Consider the following 21272-nt stretch of genomic DNA (forward strand, 5'->3'; position numbering starts at 1 on the left):
AACCTCGTTACTTGGAGAAGTAAGAAGCAGAACGTAGTTGCCTTATCAAGCGCAGAAGCTGAGTTTAGAGGAATGTCCAAAGGTTTATGTGAACTCCTATGGCTAAGGAAACTCATGATTGAGCTGGGTTTTAAGTCGAAAGAAGGAATGCAACTTTATTGTGATAATAAATCAGCAATTGAGATAGCACACAACCCGGTACAGCATGACAGAACAAAGCACATAGAAATCGATAGACATTTCATCAAACAGAATTTGGAAGAAAGGATCATCTCGTTTCCATTCGTGAGATCTGAGGAACAACTTGCAGATATGTTGACGAAGGGAGTGTCGACAAAATGCTTTGAAGAATCGATTGGCAAGTTAGGTATGGTAGATATCTACCTACCAACTTGAGGGAGGATGTTGAAATAGACCCTGTACCTGCACCACCAGACTAAAGAAGGAAGGCGATAGCTGGCTCTCATAATTAATTTCCTTTATTCACCAGTTATTCTGTTTCCTTATTTTAGAAGATTGTTTCCTTGTTTTAGAAGATTGTTTTTCCTTTCTCTATATATTCTCCTCTCCCTCTCCTGTACATGGATCATTGGAAAAAAAGAAAAGAAATAAAAAGATTGTGTGTGGGTGTGGAGGACGTAGGTACCAAGTTGGTACTGAACCTCGTTAAATCCTGTGTCTTTACTCATACAACAATTTTTACAATTAGCGTGGTTGTTCGTCTATTTATCTGTTGTAGTTCATTTTCACATACGCTTAAAAAAAATATATATACATATAAATATAAAAATGAAAACCACCGGACACGTTGAAAGCGTGTCGTCAGTAAACTTTTAGTTTCCACTTTCATGCAATCAAAACACTCCCCCGCTGCAAATAAAATGCTTGTAGTTTGCCTACTCATGATTGCAAGTCCATTTGCAGCGAACTAGACAGTAAAATGACATAACGTACGAACAATTCTGCATAATCAGCCGCAAAAAAAGTTTCTCAGATGCGAATCTTCCATCGACGTAAAAAGTTTTCCCCGTTACAGACGCTTCCTATTTCTCATAGCGCTATAAAAGTTGAGTAGATTACAAATAGCACGCATGTGATGATTTTAAGATAAAATTCGCAGCATAAAACAATCTATATCCGTATAGTTCAGACAAACTACAAGCATATTTTGATGAGCTAAGCAACTGCACAAAACTATAAGCATATTTCACTAAGACTCTTTGTATGTCTTGATATATACTGTGAACTTCTTGTAACAGAAAGAGTCTGACCGTTCCAGCTACTTTTACTCGTAAAATCATCAAACAAACTCGAGAAAACATATGTAGTTTCAGCCATTCCCCTCTGAGATGAAGTAAACTTCTTTAGCTTCCCCCACACGTTGACCTCCTACAAACCATTACACGTACTCGGCAAATTTGGAGAAATTACAGTTTGAGTTGCTCCAAAATGGCTACGGCAAAAGAATCTGCGCAAGGACATACTATCTGCTTAGATAGCTAGATTCTATATTCTTTGTTTTGGATATTACCTTGTGAAAAAATGAGTACCTCAAAGCCTTTTTGCGCTCTTTTTCCCCAGCTTTTTTGGGTCTTTAGAAGATATTTCCGCCTAGCCACTTCTCCATACAGCACCAGAATCCACGAGCTTAGAGTATGCACTCTTGAAGTCTTCAAAAAATTGAACTTGATCAGCTGAATAAATTTTGATCCACCTGCAGGGGGGGAAATGTAGTCAGTTGTTATGTTAGTGATTTGGTTATCCTGTTATGGTATTAACCGTCGGGTTAATTGAACATATACCCTTGTACTACAGTGATGTGTCACTTATTACCTCGTAAGTTTAATATTGACAAATCCACCCCCGAGTGAAATATCTTCAACTCTTTTACCCTTAAGGGATGCCTGTTTTTGTTTTTGGCAAATACATCCCTGGAGTGTAAGAGAGAAAAAAGGAATTCACTTAGGGGTTTCTCCACCAATATCAAACTTAAGGGGTATAAATAGCACATTCCAATACTACAGGGGGTTGACGAGAAATTAACCCTTAATTTGATATTATGGTAAAAAAAAGAATTGATTCTGTACAGTATGGGAATTATTGATGATGGAGATGGACCTTAAGCACTCATCATCCTCCACAAGTGCACGATCTGATGGCAGCCCTATCATACTTGACATTCCAGCTGTATGCATGATTAATATTTAATGGGTATGTCAATTATAAATTCATTATCTGTAGGAAAAATATTGCCAGCCAGTTTTTTCTCTTAGAGCCACAGTTATACGGTGTTGCATATAAAAATTGGCAGGCTGGTATAGATGAAAGTTTCCCACATCCCAATTTGCAAGCACCAAAAAGAATCGATAACAAGCATTTACATGATAATAACAAACAATAACAAATAAACTACGCTCTAGAATCATGCTGGCCCTTTTTAAAAAAAAATACTTGTAGATGAGTAGGTAATGAGAACTTTATCTCAAGGGGGGAAGATAAATAAAGGATAAGGTCACATTGATATGGCATGTTGAGAACCACAGCAAATTAAGTAATAAAGAGAGCCCTATTCGTTATAATGGTGTACTATATCTATTGGTTCATCAACTTATTAGCTTAAACATTTGAATGAAGTGGTTATCAAATGATATCAAGACATCCTGGTTTCAGCTCCCTCCAATACTACATTAAACAAAGTTACTTCTTGCACATGCCTGATCTCTTCCACAACATAACTTAGAAGTTTATTTGGCAAACATGTCTGTTGGTCTATTATGTTTTATTTAAACGGTTTTAGTGTTAAATGTTGCAGCTAGATCCTTTGTCAGTGTCAGTGTCAGTGCAGCAAAGGTCTGGTCACTATAAGCAAGGGACTCAAGAAAAAACACAAATATAAAGACAAATGTCTAAATTATTCACCCGATGATGCCCATGGTTTCTCGAGAAGTATTTTGAAGTAGGCATTGTCAAACACAACAGGATTTCCAAAGCCTTTGCTTCCAAGTGTATGTGCTCCAGATAGTGCAACAAGTTCTTGTGTGCTGCCAACAGGAATTATTTATTATGCAGTTAGAAACTAAATGCTACAATAAAACTGAAACCGTCTGAAATATGCAGAAAGAACCTGCAAACTAGTTGGTGTGCTGCAATTTCAGCCATTTATGTAAAATCCTGAAGTCAATCCAACATGGAACATGTACTTGGGAAGTCTCTGGTAGTATATAATAACTCATATCGACTCAAAATAAACCATATGTAGATTTTTTGAGAGGTGTCATGAAAATTTTACGTAATTAGGAATGCTCAAGCAGAAAAATGCGAGGATAGTTGAGTAAGCGACAAGTTTTTGTTGGGAATTTAACGCTGAAACCCCTAATGCAACGGAAACGCAGAATAGAGAACAGTACACAAGTTTTAACGAGGTTCGGCAACTGCCTACGTCCTCGGGAGCCACACAGATAATTTCTTATTAATCAAACAAGAAATTACAATTTAGGAGCAGATCTCAAAACTGAGATTTCTCAAATAAACACTGTAGCTACAGTGTTAATAATCAAAGGGTATGAACCCTTTCAATTCTCACTTGAGAATAAATACCCCACAACTAAAACCCCTCTTTAAATCTCTATTTCTCTCTCTTCTTTAATCCCCTCAAACACTGTTGAAGCTGGGATAAATCACACAAAATCGCAGCAGCGATTTAGGGCAGTTCACCGCCGCCGCCAAAGAGAAGAAATCGGAGAAAGGGGGGGAAGTTCAGCAGCGAAAAACCCTAGGCTGGGGTTTTCTTTTATAGGCGGAGTTGATGGATGAGCTGGCGACAGCCTGTCGCCAGCGACCGCTTCGACGCCACGGAGCTCGTCGAAGCTCCTCGCCGGACGGCGGAGAGTTTGGTCTACACCCAAACTAACAATCTCCCACTTGGAGACCAAACCGTCGTTAACGGGCTATCTCACCAAGCTCCTCTCCTGTGTGGCTCCGCCCTCATCATCTATTCATGAAGGCCAACTGAAGTTGCGCACAACTCTAGTTTCAGAACTGTCACCGTCTTTGTTAACATGTCTGCTGGATTCTTACTTCCTGGAATCTTTTCCAGTTTCAACACGTCATCTTCCAACAGGGATCTGATGAAGTGGTACCGAAGCGCAATATGCTTCGTTCTAGAATGAAATGCGGAATTCTTCGCCAAGTGTATCACACTCTGGCTATCACTGTGCAAAACATTCTTCTCCTGTTTGAATCCCAGCTCTGTCAACAAACCCTGAAGCCATATCATCTCTTTACTGGCTTCAGTCACTGCAACGTACTCAGCTTCTGTAGTGGATAGGGTAACGATCTTCTGTACCTGTGACATCCAACTAACAGCTGTAGTTCCAACGGTGAATACATAGCCGGTGGTGCTTCTTCGGTGATCAAATTCGCCACCGAAGTCTGCATCTACGTACCCTTGCACTTCCACCTCTCCCTTATCAAAGTGCAAACACTTCTGTGTGGTGCCTCGTAGATATCTCAGAATCCATTTGACCGCTTCCCAATGAGCTTTTCCTGGATTCGACATAAACCGGCTGACCACTCCCACTGCATGGCCAATATCTGGTCTCGTACAGACCATAGCGTACATCAAGCTTCCGATAGCTGAGGCGTAAGGTACCTGAGCCATACTCTCTTTCTCTTCTTCTGACTGAGGAGACTGATCCTTCGATAAGCGAAAATGACTGGCCAAGGGTGTGCTCACAGGCTTGGCGTCGCCCATGTTGAATCTCTGCAAAACACGGTTGATGTACTCCGTTTGAGATAACTGCAAGAGACCTCTCTTCTTATCTCTCGTGATTTGCATTCCAAGGATCTTCTTCGCTGGACCCAAGTCCTTCATGTCAAACTCCTTTGACAGCTGCTGCTTCAAGCTTCTGATATCCTCCATATCTGCTCCTGCAACCAACATATCATCAACATACAGCAGTAGGATGATATAGCTGGACTGATATCTTTTGAAGTAGCAACAGTGGTCGGCGTTGCACTTCTGGAAACCTTCCTTGTGCATGAAGCCGTCAAACTTCTTGTACCACTGTCTTGGGGCTTGTTTCAGGCCATACAAGCTCTTCTTGAGTCTGCACACCAGGTTCTTTTTCTTCTTTTCTTCTGAGAAACCTTCTGGCTGGTGCATGTATATCTCCTCTTCTAGATCTCCGTGAAGAAACGCCGTCTTCACGTCTAACTGCTCGAGATGAAGATCTTCAATTGTTACAATACTCATCACGGTCCTGATAGTATTTAGCTTCACCACGGGAGCGAAAATATCGGTGTAGTCAATTCCTTCCTTCTGCTGGAAACCTTTGACAACTAGCCGGGCCTTATATCTTCTGGAACCATCTTGCTCCTCTTTCACCCGGTACACCCATTTGTTGTGGAGTGCCTTCTTACCCGTGGGCAACTCAGCTAGTTCCCACGTCTGGTTTGATATGAGAGACTTCATCTCATCTTTCATTGCAAGCTCCCACTTGCTCGCATCTCCACACTGACAAGCTTCATCAAAGCTTTCAGGCTCCCCACCATCTGTCAACAACAGATAGTTCATGTATCTCCTGTTGGGTACAAGAGGACGAGAAGATCTTCTTAATATCGAAGCTGGTGCGTCGGGCTCATCCGCACCATCTTGTCCAACAGGCTCTTTTTGCTGAGGACCCTCTGCATTGGGTTCTTCCGAGAGGTTACTCGGGACATCATGTGCATCTACGAATATTGACTCGCTCTCTGAGTCATCTGCCTTGTGCATGTCCTTGTACATCACCTTCTCGTTGAATATCACATCTCTGCTGCGGATCACTTTCGATGAAAGTGCATTTTTTTGACTTGGGATCAAGCTTATTCCTGCCTTGATCACTAATATGCACGTAAGCTACACCACCGAAAACTTTAAGATGTGAGAGTTTTACCTCCTTTCCGCACCATACCTCCTCTGGTATTCAGTGCTCCAATGGAACCGACGGACCTCGGTTGATCAAGTAAGCTGCCGTGTTGACCGCTTCTGCCCAGAACTGCTTCGGTAGGCCTGACTGTACCCGAATGCTTCTGGCTCTCTCTGTCAACGTTCGGTTCATCCGCTCAGCTACACCATTTTGCTGAGGCGTGCCGGGCACGGTTCTCTCCATTCTGATCCCGTGCTCATAGCAGAACTTCTTGAATCCGGTGTCTTCATACTCACCGCCATTGTCGGTCCTGAGCTTCTTTATTCTCAGACCGGTCTCATTCTCGACCATAGCTTGTCCTGAGCTTCTTTATTCTCAGACCGGTTTCATTTTCGACCATAGCTTTCCATCTCCTGAAAGCCTCAAATACTTCTGACTTATGCTTCAGAAAGTAAACCCACACTTTCCGAGTGTGATCATCGATAAAAGTCACGAAGTAGTGTTTCCCACCAATAGACACGGTGGTGGTTGGTCCCCAAACATCTGAGTGAACGAGCTCTAGCTTCTGCTTCCTGGGGGTTCTGCCACTTGTCTGAAAGCTGACTCTCTTCTGCTTTCCAAGTATACATTCTTCACACATATCCATCTCCACTGACTGCAGTCCTGGGAGTTTCCCCTTTGTGTGCATGATTTTCATCCCCTTCTCACTCATATGACCGAGTCTCTGGTGCCACAGCTTTGAGGTCTCATTGCTAGTTGCAACTGAGATCGAACAACGTGCACCTGCTGTCATATATAGGGTACCAGTCTTCCTGCCTCGGGCAATCGTCATTGCGCCCTTTGAGATCTTCCAATCATCTCCATGGAAGGTCGTGGTATATCCTTCGCCAGCCAACTGGCCTACGGATATTAAATTCTTTCTCAGGTCAGGAATATGCCTGACATCCTTCAGCTCCCATACTGACCCGTTCAACTTAATTTTCACCACGCCTTTGCCCACAATAGCACACGGTTGATCATCACCAAGATATACGTATCCAAGTTTTCCGGGGGTATACTTCTCGAAGAATTCTTTCTGAGAAGTAGCGTGGAACGACGCTCCTGAATCTAACACCCAAGATTCCTCCTTGCTCTCCAAAGAGCATATCAATGCGTCGTCTCCTCCTGAAGTGGAAGTGACATTCACCTCTGCCTTCGCCTCCTTCTCCTTCTGTGCACTCTTGCACTGATTCTTATAATGCCCGGTCTTTCCACAATTCCAACACTCGATAGCCTTCGAGCTGTTGCTTGGATTCCTTGATTTGGACCTCCTGTCCTTTGATCTACCTCTGAAGTTTGATTTTCCTCGTCCGTTTCCTCTGGTTGAATTTCTACCTCTTGACTCTGTATGCAATACTGAAGAGGTTGTAGCTTCACCCGTTTCTCTCCGTCGGATCTCCTCACTGAGAACCAAATCACGAACGTCGCCGAACTTCAACTTTTTCTTTCCCGACGAGCTACTCACAGCTGTGACTGTAGCGTTCCAACTCTCTGGTAGGGAAGACAACAATATCAACGCCCGAACTTCTTCATCAAACTCAATCTCAACTGAACTCAATTGGGTTGTAACCGTATTAAGTTCATTGAGGTGTTGTGCTACTGACGCGCCTTCCGCCATTTTCAGATTGAATAACCACCGCATCAAATGAACTTTGTTCGCGGCTGATGGCTTCTCATACATATTTGAGAGAGCTGGCATAAGACCTGCCGTGGTCTTCTCCTTCGCTATGTTGAACGCAACATTGCGAGTCAACGTCAATCTGATAACTCCGAGGGCTTGTCTATCTAGAAGGTTCCACTCTTCTTCCTTCATAGAATCTGGCTTCTTCCCCGATAGTGGTTGATACAGATTTTTCTGATACAGATAATCCTCTATCTGCATTTTCCAGAATCCGAAATCTGTTCCATCAAATTTCTCAAGTCTCATTTTTGCCTCATCTGTGGCCATGGCTCCCACTTGAATCTGACTTGTTCTAGATCGTTTCACGCTCTGATACCAGTTGTTGGGAATTTAACGCTGAAACCCTAATTGCAACGGAAACGCAGAATAGAGAACAATACACAAGTTTTAACGAGGTTCGGCAACTGCCTACGTCCTCGGGAGCCACACAGATAATTTCTTATTAATCAAACAAGAAATTATAATTTAGGAGCAGATCTCAAAACTGAGATTTCTCAAATAAACACTGTAGCTACAGTGTTAATAATCAAAGGGTATGAACCCTTTCAATTCTCACTTGAGAATAAATACCCCACAATATAAACCCCACTTTAATTCCTCTCTCTCTTCTTAATCTCTCTTTTAATCTCCCCTCAAAATTCCCCTTTGAGAGCTGGAGAAAAATCGAAATCGCTACTGCGATTTGGGGAAAACGCTGCTGCGTTTTAGGGCAGTTCGCCGCCGCCGCCAGAGAGAAAGAATCGGAAGAAAAGGGGGGGAAGCTCAGCAACTTCAAAACCCTAGCCTGGGTTTTCTTTTATAGGCGGAGAGGAGAGCTGGCGACAGCCTGTCGCCAGCGGCTAAACCTGACGCAAAGGTCAGGTTCGAACGCAGAGTTCGGACCCCCCCAAAAAACGCAGAGCTCGCCATCCAAACGCAGAGCTCGCCATCGCTCGAACGCAGAGCTGAAAAGGGGGAGGCGAACGCAGAGTTCGGGGGTCCTGTGACGCAGAGTTCGAACCGCCAAAACGCCAAGGTCGGAACGGCGTTCGCCTGGGGGGGTTCTCCTGTCGACTTCGCCTGCGTCCTCTCCGAGCTCGTCGAAGCTCCTCGCCGGACGGAGGTGAGTTTGGTCTACACCCAAACTAACAGTTTTTCCTCGAAGCATTAGAAATGATCTCAAAACCTAATACCGAAGCATTGTTAGAGCAGCAGGAACACTAGGATGGTTGGCAGGATGATTGACTTCTTGAGAAGTCGTTAGAATGATAAAAATCTCACACCAGTTGGAAGTATACAAAATTAAGAAATACACGGAATTAACTACTACATGAAGCAAAGTACTACACCACATAGGAATGAGATAGGGGCCAGTTCTTTACGCTAGGCGTCACCTCTAAAATCTATAATACCACCCTCACAATTGCATACCTTTTGTGATGCAACAGTATGACATCTGTAGACTTAAATTATGGATAGGATGTTTATATCCTAAATGAACAGAGTATGTAATATCCAAGAAAACATTCTCACATGGGATATGCACTTTACTAATCTTTTCTATATAATAATTCATATGGACTCAAAAAACCTAACTCTAACTACAATTTTGGAGGAGGAATCATTGGAATTTTACATAATCAAGTGAGCTTGAACAGGAGTCACAGTGCAATACTAGGATGACCTTCTGGAAAGTTCTCGCTGAAAGTGATACATGACATACTTCACATCTGTAGCAACAATAGCTTCCTCAATTTGCTTCTAACAGGGAATTCTCAGTTTGTTTCCAGTGATAAGATAGAGGAGTTGCTCCATCTGGAAGACTTTGTAGTCACATACTTGCAACTTACAAGACCATAGATCAGTAAACACCAATAATGAGGTGTTTTTAAGAAACAGGGTCAGAGTATGACCTTCTAAAGGTGAGTGCGACAAAATTTGTTGACTAATACCTTAGCTTAGTGTCATACTCAGGCTTGCTCTAAAGGAAACATGTCTTTTTTTAGAGGAATCTAAAACATGTCATATTAAAAACAAAAATCTTAAATAAGCTTCCTCCAAAGCAAATGTGGCAAATGGAGTTGGGAGGAGGGGGGCGATTATATGAATTTAAATGACTTTGGTTCAAAAAAGGACCACTCATAGAAGGCGTAGTAATAGCTAAACGGAACCGAATTTTTGAGTTAGCAGATTACAAGAACAGCCATGATGTACAGAATGCAGAAACATGAAGAAAAGGCAAAGTTCCACGACAGTCGGGAAACTCACGAGAAGCCTTTCTTTAGGAAGCATCTCTTCAAACCAGAAGCATCCAATGACTCTTCAGGAAGCTTTCCTTCGGGATCAGGCATCCTGCAAAATGAAAGCTGTATGCACTGAGAACCTGAGAGGGGTGGAGCAGCTTGAAACAACTTATTATCAACCCTCGACAACTTTACAAATTCAACTCGGCTGTCACTCTCTATTCAGTAAAAACTAAAAACTAGTAGGGAAAAAACAATAGATTAACCAAAAGTTATCTGAATGATTCACAGCAGGTTAAAACATTCATGTTTGGCTATGAGGATAATTTTCACCTGGCATCCTCCCGGCCCAGTCGAACTGGAATTGACGGACCCCCACATAGTGAAACTGCTTCAGCACCAGCCACAGCAATCACGTCCGCCCAAGACACTAACAATAATAGAGACTAATATGTAGGTGAGAACCAGTATTCCACCATGAAAAACCATCATCGGAAACATGTACCTTGCTGGCTTTTTTCAATCTCTCGCTTTGCTTTTTCTAAAACCTGAGTACAGCAAACAAAGAGTACAAATTCAATAAATAGTAGAGTAACTCTAGTTGTGCAGCGTAATAATTTAAGCGATTAAAGAACTGAAGTTTTTCACCTCCATATTGCCATCAAAAAACAAGATTCTTACTAGTGACAGATCAGAAATAGACAAATGTACATTCATGCAGCATATGTATCAGTTTGCATGCATGTTTTCCATTTCTGTGCCTTTGTCATGTCTGTTTTTGAGAAAAGGGTGTTAATAAGTAGGATTATAGACCTTGAAGGGTTTCTTGAGACCAGCATTTTCAGGTCTCTCGAGTTCATGGACTATTGAACCATTCATTCCACCTGCAAAAATTGTGCAGAAATAATTTAGATAGAACAATAATCTACAGTTTCTTTCAAATGTTAAAGAAATGAAGAATAATATCCGAGAAATATAAGTAAATTCAAGTACCAATGACAGACTACTAGTATGTGCCATCAGCAGATTATTACATAAATTAGAAACAAAATACTAATACCTGAATTTTCATCCATATCAAATGTCCCTGCATCATGGAATGCCATTCGAAGAACACCAGCAGCTTTTGCTTTTGATAAAACATTCCTAACTTCACTTTGAACTATTGACAATTCACTAGCAGCTCCCCTTCATATTTAAAAGCAGAAAATGGTATGAGGTTTATGAATGATGAAAAGGTTACGCTATATACAGTAGTAGCATAAGCTCTCTTGACAGACATAAAGATTTAGTGTGTGTGCATGCAGCGTGCATGTGCATTGGAGGTAAGTTTCAGATCAGCTGCATCACAACCAAACCATGTGATTCTAAATGCCGATTCAATCTATCCTCAAAAGAAAGAGTGGATTTTATACTCTTTGGTGAAATACCTGGATTCCTTGTATGATAGTAAATATTATGATACAGATCTGGAGTCATGCTATAACCTGCCCAAAATTAAACATATCTCTACTGTCTCCACTACTATAACGGGAGAGTTTTTTGCAGTTAAAATGTACATCTTATATCACCTTCCCTATTGTAACTGTTTGGTTCAAACTTGAATCTAGTTCTATGCATGTCTACGGATCATCATGTTTGGAGCAAATATTGAAGGAAAGTAGAACATTTTTGCCCAGATGGGTAAAATCTTATTTCTAGATGGGCTCATAGTACTTTACCAAAAAAGTGCTCCCAACAAAAGAAATAACCAAGAACCCCTAAAACCAGAGCTTGGTAATAACAGACACAGTTAACCATAATAGTAGTATATAAAACAGCTGAAATTACAATACTGGGACTAACATTTCTGCTGACCAATGCAGAGGAAGTGCAATGGAAATTGCTGTCAGAAGTCCAAAGCCTCTTCTTCCATGAGATGAAAAACAGTTGTCCCTACCTGCAGTAAAAGGTGGTCAAAGATGTCGATTCCTAATAAGAGAAATGACAAAAATAGATTAGCAATGCTGTATGACTATGCCATATATATCTTTATTAATATTATATTGAGATGAAAGGATCGCTTGAAGGTTAATAGTAAGAAAACATTATACCGCTAAAACTAAAATAGAAAATATCCTTGCTTACTATAAGATCTTTTGCACAGAAAAAGAAAAACTTACGTAAGAAATGCAAGAATAAGGAATCATGAAAAGGATGGTTACCCACCCATGGTTTAAAACAGTTCAGTTATAGAACACGGATGTACAAATATGCTATATACATGTCAGCTATTACATGTTGTCCAGCTATTTGTTTGTGCACATAAACATTAGACAGAAGCATTCTGGAACACTAACAAATAATAAACACTTATCATGTCTATCTTAGCATATTGAGATTGTTTATTGCGAGGTTTAATAATACAAATTCACCAAATCATATTTGTACCCTCATTCTGAATCATGTACAGAAAGTGGGAGCCTGACGTCTGCTTCTACGTCTTCATTTGGAAATAAGCAACTAGATTACAAGATCCAATTATAGAAGAGAAGATTGTGGATGGAAATGAGACGGTTCAGATAACAATAAAGAGGATTAAAAAAACTCACTTCAAGGATGAGCATACTCCTTAAGCCCTAGGGCATTATGATTCAGTATAATGATCCTTTCACTCTCTTCCTAGTCTTTCTTAAGCTAATACAAAAAACACACACTCCAAGGGCTTGAACAATAATATGCAAGATTTGGTTACTCTAACTGAACCATCATTTCGCCTTGTTGCACGGGTCACTAAAGTTAATTAATTCCTATGGATCCTACCATAAACACCCTCCCGCATGTGCCTCATCCCTCATGTCTAACAAATGTGTGCACCAGCATTGTCCTCACATAAGGCAGTAATTTACTCCCTTGTTCATGAAAACTTGCTCCATTGTCTGAGTCAGGATAACACACATTTAACGCAGAGTTGTCATCCAAGACATTCCCCTTGTCTATCTTTCCAGCATTATTTTAAATATCCCTGATACGTCCAGCCAATATTTTGTTTTACAAGGATTGCCGCAAAACGATATGGTCTCAATATCATTTACCATTTTTTGGTAATTTTTGTACAAATATATCCTCGACATGGAAGATATATTAGCCAATATTTTGGTCAATATTGTTGTTTTTTGTTGGCCCAATAAGTTGGCCCGTTACTCTAAAGGCCCAGCTCCCCACTACTTGTGCCCTAGCCCCTCTATTTTCTTCTCCTACCTGATAGCTCTAAATCCCCTCCGATCTCTGTGATCTGATGGCCGCCGCTGTGAGTCCCATCTTCCATCCCTAGGTCGGCTCCCTCCTTTGTTTTCTCCCCTAGCCTCTCTCCCGTGTCGGCTGCCCCCTTCCCTATATAAGGGTAATGGGTTGGTAGTAGCTCGGTAGAGGAGAAAGAGGAAGAAGAGATAGTGAGGAGAAAACTGAGCTTGAGCTCTCCTCTGCTGTGTGCGATCTCCCTCCTTCTGTGAGTTTTGTGCTCCTGTGAGGATCAAAAGCCAAAACAACCGACCGCCGCCACAGGGCACCGCCTGACCTCGCCTGACCGCCGCAGGACCTCGCCGGACCGCTGTAAGAGCACCGTCGCGTGGGCGTGGGTAAGGTCGAAACCCTCTCCTAGGGTTTCGCTCAGGTATTTTGGCTGAAAACCCAACTCAACAGCTATCTAGTTGCTGGAAAATTTTTTCCTGTTTGTGTTTCTGCTCGTGCTAGTTGCTGGAAAATTTATTTGTTGTTTCTCTTGTTTTTCCCTTGCTCGTGCTAGTTGCTGTGATACCATTATCTGATTTTTTCTGTGTGAAAAATGTCTGCTGCTAATCAATATGGTATGGCTCCGTTCAACGAAAAATCTGATTTTAGCATTTGGAAACAAAAAATAAAATGTATTTTAATTCAACAGAAATCATTTAGGGCTGTAGGTCAGACTTATTTAACTTCTGACACTGAAGAAAAAAGAGCTGAAATGAACAAAAATGCTTGTTCCACAATTTATTTGAATTTATCTGACTCTGTGCTTAGAAAAGTTGGAATTATAAAATCTGCTAAAACCCTTTGGGATAAACTTGAAGAACTCTATACTGAAACCTCTTTGCCCAGTAAAATATTTTTGCTTGAAAAAATTTTCAAATTTAGATTGGATATGTCTAAGGACATTAAGGAGAACCTAGATGTTTTCACAAAACTTATTTCAGATATTAAGTTAACTGGTGATAAACATATAGATGATTATACTCCTATTGCCCTTCTAAATGCTATTCCTGACTCATATAGTGATGTGAAATCTGCTATTAATAGAGATGATATTACCCTTGACATTGTGGTTAATGGTCTTAAGAGTAAGGAATTAGATTTAAAACATTCTGGGGGAAATAAAAATTCTGGTGAGGTTATGCATGTGAGGGGTAGGCCTCATAATAGATCTAATTACCAAAAGAATGCTAGTAATGGGAAATCAAGTAAGAAAAAATTTGAAAATGGAAGGGGTAGATCTAAGTCTAGGTTTAAAGCTAAAAAATACTATAATTGTCATGAAACTGGTCACTTTATTAAAGATTGTCCTAAGCCTAAGAAAAATCAGCAAAATGAACATGCTAATATGACTGTCTGTGAGGGCAAAATGGGTAAAATTTTCATGATTAATAATCTGTGTGATTATGCATATTTGAACTCTGTGTTATCTGATCATTTGTGTAAATCAGATTGGTTAGTAGACTCTGGTTGTACTTTTCATATGACTCCTTATAAAAACTTGTTTTTAAACTACAAGAAAATAGAGAATGGCTTTGTGTCAATGGCAAATGAAAAAAAATGCAATGTTTTAGGAACTGGTGATGTATGCCTAAGGTTTTCCTCTGGTTCTGTACTTACTTTGAAGGATGTTAGGCATGTTCCTGATTTACGTTATAACTTGATTTCTTGTGCATCTCTAGAAAATGATGGTTTGGAGGAAAAATGGGGTAAAGAGGTTATGAAAATTTTGAAAGGGTCTCTTGTTGTTTTTACTGCTGAAAAACAAAATAATTTGTATGTTTGTCATGCTAAATCTGTGCTTGATTCTGTTAACTCTGTGATAGGTGATAAATCTGTTTTATGGCATAATAGATTAGGTCACATGAGTAATAAAGGATTAGAAATTTTGCATAAAGGAGGTCACTTTGGTAGTGATAAAATATCCCCCATCCCTTTCTATGAATCTTGTGTGCTAGGAAAACAACATAGGGTTACTTTTCCTACTTCTTCTTTTCCTAATCAGTCTAAGTGCACTAGTGTTCTTGAATATTTGCATGCTGATGTGTGGGGTCCCTCTAGTGTGCCTACGCATGGAAAGTTTCCATAATTGATGATTATTCTAGGAAAGTTTGGGTTTTACTCATGAAACAAAAATCTAAAGTTTTTGATAAATTTAAAAACTGGAAAATTATGATTGAAAACCAAACGGGAAAGAAAATTAAAACTCTTAGGACAGACAATGGTCTTGAGTTTTGTAACAAACAATTGAATGATTTGTGTATTACTTGGGGTATTAAACGGCATAAATCTGTTCCCTACACACCCCAGCAGAATGGGATTGCTGAAAGGATGAATAGAACTCTCTTAGAGAGGGTGAGGGCTATGTTGGTCACATCTGGGCTCTCCAAGAAGTTCTGGGGAGAAGCTATTTATACTACGACTTATTTGATTAATAGGTCTCCTTCTGTTCCCTTGGGAGGGAAATACCCTGAATTTGTGTTCACGGACAAACCTCTTGATTTAAATAATTTGAGAATTTTCGGGAGTGCTGGCTATGTGCATCAAAAGATTGATAAGTTAGAACCTAGATCTAAAAAATATGTTTTCTTAGGATACCCTGCAGGGGTAAAATGTTATAGGCTTTGGAATAAGAGTGAACCAGGGTTTAAGGTAGTGATAAGCAGAGATATTGTTTTTAATGAAAATAAATTTCCTTGTTTACCTTTACATGTTCCTATTCCTAAAAATAATACTCAAAATGAGGTGGAGCAAATGCATATTATTAATCAACCCAAATCACTTTCTGAAGAAAAATTGAATGATACAATTATTGAAAATCAAGATGAGATTATTCCTAATGAGGTGGAGCATGATATGCAGAAAATAGATAACATGCATGATTTGAATGATTATCAACTCACTAGGGATAGAAATAAACGAACCATTAGGAAACCTGAAAGATATAGAGATTTCAATTTGATTAATTGTAATATGTCTGAGTTTGCCTTTAATGTGTTTGAATCCCTTGAGTGCAATGAACCTAAGACTTATAAAGAAGCATTAAGGTCAAAATATTCTGAAGAATGGATTAGTGCTATGAAGAGTGAGATGGAATCCCTAAAAATTAACCAAACATGGAAATTTGTTCCTAAACCTGCTAGTTGTTCTGTAGTGGACTGTAAGTGGTTGGTTAAGGTGAAACAAGAATCTGAAAGTGTTAGGTTTAAGGCTAGGTTAGTAGCTAAGGGATTTACTCAAAAGGAGGGAATTGATTATGCTGAAATTTTTGCTCCTGTTGTCAAATTCACTACTGTTAGAATTATGCTTGCTTTAGTTGCTCATTTTAATTGGGAATTAAAACAAATGGATGTAACTACTGCTTTCTTGTATGGTGATCTTGATAAAAATATTTATATGCACCAACCTGAGGGCTTTGTGGACCCTAAATTGCCTGATCATGTGTGTTTGTTAAAAAAAGCTTTGTATGGTTTAAAACAATCACCTAGGCAATGAAATATTAGATTTGATAAATGCATACAATCTTTAAAGTTTAAAAGGAGTTCTGCTGATCATTGCCTGTATTATAAGAATATAGACTCTGTGCCTGTATTTCTTATAATTTATGTGGATGACATGTTGATTGTTAGTCCTTGTTTGAAGTCTATTGAGCATGTTCAAAAATGTCTTTGTGAAAATTTTGACATGAAAGACTTGGGTGATGCTAAAAGAATCCTAGGCATGAATATTATTAGGGACAAAAACAAATCTACTCTAGTTTTAAACCAAAGTTCATATGTTGAAAAAATTCTGAGTAAATTTGCTATGTCTAATGCCAAATCTGTGAATGTGCCTCTTGCTTCCCATTTTGTGTTAAGTAAGGATCAATCTCCCAATATTGAAACTGAAATAAATGATATGAAGAAGGTGTCATATTCGAATGTTATAGGATCGGTCATGTATCTCATGGTTAGTACTAGGCCTGACATTGCATATGCGGTTAGTTGCTTGAGTAGATATATGTCAAACCCTGGTATGCCTCATTGGAATACCTTGAAGTGGCTTTTAAGATATTTGAAATCCTTCGTAGATGTAGGATTAACCTTTTCTAAGTGTTCTGAAGGTGTCAAACTTGCTGGCTATGTAGATTCTAATTATGCAAATGATAGGGATAATAGAAAATCTACCACTTCCTATGTGTTTGCTTTGTGTGGCTCTTGCATAAGTTGAAAATCTCAATTACAATCCATTGTTGCCTTATCTACTACTGAATCTGAGTATGTTGCTGTCACTGAAGCTTTTAAAGAAGCTATCTGGCTTAGGGGCCTCATATCTGAAATTAGTTTTCTTGATAAAAATATGGTTGTATTTTCTGATAGTCAATCTGCTATTCAACTTTGCAAAAATCCTGTTTTTCATGATAGAACTAAATATATTGATGTTAGGTTTTATTACATTCGGGATATAGTTGAAAAGAGTATTGTCAAGTTAGAAAAAATTCCCTCAGAATTTAATCCTGCTGACATGGGTACTAAGTGTTTGCCTGCTGAAAAATTTATCTCGTGTCAAAGAATCTTGAATTTTGATTTTGGGTAATTTTCCTTTGCTTTGTGTGTTGCCTTTGTGGCCTATTAACTTGCTTTGTGCTTGTTAGTAACTTTGTGTTTTTTTCCCCTTTGAACTCGATGACCGTTTGGTAGAGTTCGGTCCTTTGTGGACTTGGTATGCTTGGTAAATTTAACCCCGATCTTTGTGATCTGAGTTTACTTAGCGTATTCTCTTCCATTGCTTGTATCTTCTTTGTGATTATACAGGTAATAATTTGGCGATGATGAGTCCTGCAGTTCCGTGTTTTTCCTTCTGTGCACTACCTTGGGCCAAATGTGGAGATTGTTGTTTTTTGTTGGCCCAATAAGTTGGCTCGTTACTCTAAAGGCCCAGCTCCCCACTATTTGTGCCCTAGCCCCTCTATTTTCTTCTCCTACCCGATAGCTCTAAATCCCCTCCGATCTCTGTGATCTGATGGCCGCCGCTGTGAGTCCCATCTTCCATCCCTAGGTCGGCTCCCTCCTTTGTTTTCTCCCCTAGCCTCTCTCCCGTGTCGGCTGCCCCCTTCCCTATATAAGGGTAATGGGTTGGTAGTAGCTCGGTAGAGGAGAAAGAGGAAGAAGAGATAGTGAGGAGAAAACTGAGCTTGAGCTCTCCTCTACTGTGTGCGATCTCCCTCCTTCTGTGAGTTTTGTGCTCCTATGAGTTTTGTGCTTCTATGAGCTTTGTGCTCTCACCCCCTTTCTGCGATCCTCTTTGTGAGTGACGGGTCGAGGAGATCAGTGAGCTCTCCCCTTTGAGTTCTTGGTGGTGCACTGTGAATGAAGAACATGACTGATTTTGGCAGGTTTCTGAGCCAAACAAGCGACGACGATCCCAAACAAATATGTTCTTTTATATAGCTAACTGCCAAAGATAGAGTTCCATACAATTTCTTTAATGTTTTCTTAGCAAAAAATTCCAGCCAGATGAAGTTTTGTAGCAAGTTCCTGGTTGCTTTTTTCCTTAAGTAAGTTTCTAAATTGGTTAGAGATCCTAAACATATGATATTTATATTTTTGTACTCTTTGATTTCATTAAGTATGTTTAGATTATATTACAGGGCATTGTATTATATATGCACATCATTCGATATAGCATTTCGATATTTACTACATAGCCCCGATATGTTCCTAATATCCGCAATTCGATATGAATTTTGACAGTTTGATATATCCACAATATCTGATACTTAAAACCTTGTTTTCTGTGCACGAGCTTTGTGTTATACTTTGTGTTTTTCTTGATAACACAGCAGAAAAGCCATTATCCTAAATATTTAGGTTTGGCTATACGAATCTTATTTTGCACTCGGTTCTCTTAAGGGCTATATGAATCCTGCTTAGTTGCTTCCAACCAAATTCTCTTGGGCCTACCTCTAGTACTCCTTGCCCGCATTAACAATAATCCTATCACTTATCCTAACTTGTTCATTTAGTAATATCCGTCGTACGTGACCAAACCATCTAAATTGGTTCTCTTTCATTTTATCCTCAATAAAAGTTGCTCTACCATCCTATGATTGCACTCATCTCTTATCCTAGACATTTATCAAAAATCTTGGTTTGTTTTGACGAGTCAAATTCAAGCCACAGCAAAGAGTGAGGTTGAATGGTGATTTTCAAGTCAGTTTGTTCCCTAACTCGAAAGATACGAATAAGTGGATGATTGTGTGCCCTACAACAATTCGAGTTCATTTGCCACAGCTCCAACACTGATGACTTGTGTATCATGAAACCCACGGGGAACTTTATCCATAATGTTGCAGTGAGGTCGTCCCGGTTTCCTATCGGAAATATTTAGTATCTGCCCTCATTGTCTGGTCGACATATGTGACATGTTTGTGATTTTGTCCTGTAGGTTAGTATTAAGCAATTATAATACAAATGAAAAAAAAAAAAAAAGAATCCTTCTCAAACTTTGGAGCAAATGCACATGAAACAATGCTAATTATAAGAACAAATTTTCAAAACAGCCCCAAAAATTTTTTTATTTTTCAAAATCGACCCATTTTTTTTTATTTACCAAAATCGACCCGGTTTTTGCCATGTGGGCTTAACGACGTTCCTAAACAGTCGGGGTTGGCAACCCCGACTGTTTAGGAACGTCGTTAAGCCCACGTGGCAAAAACCGGGTCGATTTTGGTAAATAAAAAAAACCGGGTCAATTTTGAAAAATAAAAATCTTTTTGGGACTGTTTTGAAAATTTGTTCCTAATTATAATCATGTTGCGCGAGTACTACGCCTAAGCGGAGTGATCTCCCCCCACTCATGATTTTTAGGCTGCAGATGAATCAGAGTTAAAAAATCTCAACAACCTGAGTAATTAAATATGATAGCAAAAATGAATTAAAAGGTATAAATATTAGCAACTAACCAATCATGATATTTGAAACATCCCAGTTTAAAAAAAAAAATCCATAGATTTTACAAGCTAATGGGAATATTTCCGAAGAGATGCTTACGAGAATAGTTGCTTTTTTGGTATCAGGGCAACCCATCGACGATGAGATGAATTGAGGAATGACTCGTTTTCCCCCAATTTTGGAGGGAAGTGGCACTCGACAGACGACGCCGTCGTCAATCCGTCGCCGTCGCTGTCCCCATCTCCGCCACCGCGGCGACGCCAGAGACTAGCTGAATACGCGGGAGTTTAGAAACCACGTTTCCAGCACCGGTGTTATCTTGAATGGATTGTTTCGGATTTTGCCACGTCACACTAATAGGGGGCTGGCCGGGGCGGGGGGGGGGGGGGGGGGGGGGGGTGATTGTTAATTAGGACTATGACTTTTTGTAAAATCTAACTTGTGTTATTTGGCTTTAGAATGGAATTTTGATTTATCTTTATGGTGTTATTGTTTTCAGAATTAGAATCTGGATCTTTAACTTTTGGGTGTCTAGGATTATAATTAGAATTAGGATTTCAAATTCCAAACCCGAATCATAATCTATTATCTATACCATCTAGCGGAAAAGTTCTCAGAAAAAGTTTTATGCTAAAATTGGAGGATTGTTATCTCTCTTCTTCGGTTTTCTCTCGTAATGAGCCCCCTATGTAATTAAAAACACTATTAATTGATATTTATCAAACACTTCCGGTTAATATTAAAATATTATATAGTTGTTTAATAAATATCAAACATTATTCAATTTTAAATATTTTTAATTTAAATATTAAAATATATTTTAATATAACTATTATTTGATAATCTTTATATTTAATATTATTTAATCATTTAAATATTTAATATAATTTATTTATTTTAATATTCAGTATATTCATTCTTTAACATATCTTAAATTTATTAAACTATTTAAATATTTCATATTAATAATCAATATAAAATGTTTATTTAGATATTAAAAAAAATTAGTGAATATGAAAATTTAATTAATATTTAAAATTTTCTAATAAAATATTAAATGATTTAAATAGTCATTCAAGTTATTTAATATATTTAATTTAAAACTTTTTAATTAGATTCTTTAACTATATTTAATACATTTAAAATGAAATATTCTTTAGCATTTTATGCTATTTAATATTTTTTATTATTTAACCATTTGTATCTCTATTTATTTTATACATTT

General features: G+C 39.0%; 1 protein-coding gene across 3 annotated transcripts; it reads right to left on the minus strand.

The window, feature by feature from the left end:
• On the minus strand, nt 994-20370 carry LOC109845098 (putative L-ascorbate peroxidase 6). Of its 3 annotated transcripts, XM_020414290.1 has the most exons (11): nt 20147-20369; nt 11694-11787; nt 10909-11036; nt 10662-10732; nt 10354-10396; nt 10182-10278; nt 9874-9957; nt 2920-3041; nt 2119-2185; nt 1551-1714; nt 994-1468 (listed from the first exon to the last, which is right to left on the minus strand). In XM_020414290.1, coding segments are annotated over exons 2-10 (717 nt in total). In that variant the 5' UTR covers nt 11696-11787; nt 20147-20369; the 3' UTR covers nt 994-1468; nt 1551-1611. The 3 variants fall into 3 exon arrangements, with proteins under 3 accessions (XP_020269879.1, XP_020269877.1, XP_020269878.1); XM_020414288.1 differs by lacking the exon at nt 2119-2185 and having other exon boundaries at nt 20147-20370; XM_020414289.1 differs by lacking the exon at nt 2119-2185 and having other exon boundaries at nt 11694-11819; nt 20147-20370.

The sequence above is a fragment of the Asparagus officinalis genome, chromosome 6 (genome assembly GCF_001876935.1).
Source record: "Asparagus officinalis chromosome 6, Aspof.V1, whole genome shotgun sequence".
NCBI classification, from domain to species: domain Eukaryota; kingdom Viridiplantae; phylum Streptophyta; class Magnoliopsida; order Asparagales; family Asparagaceae; genus Asparagus; species Asparagus officinalis.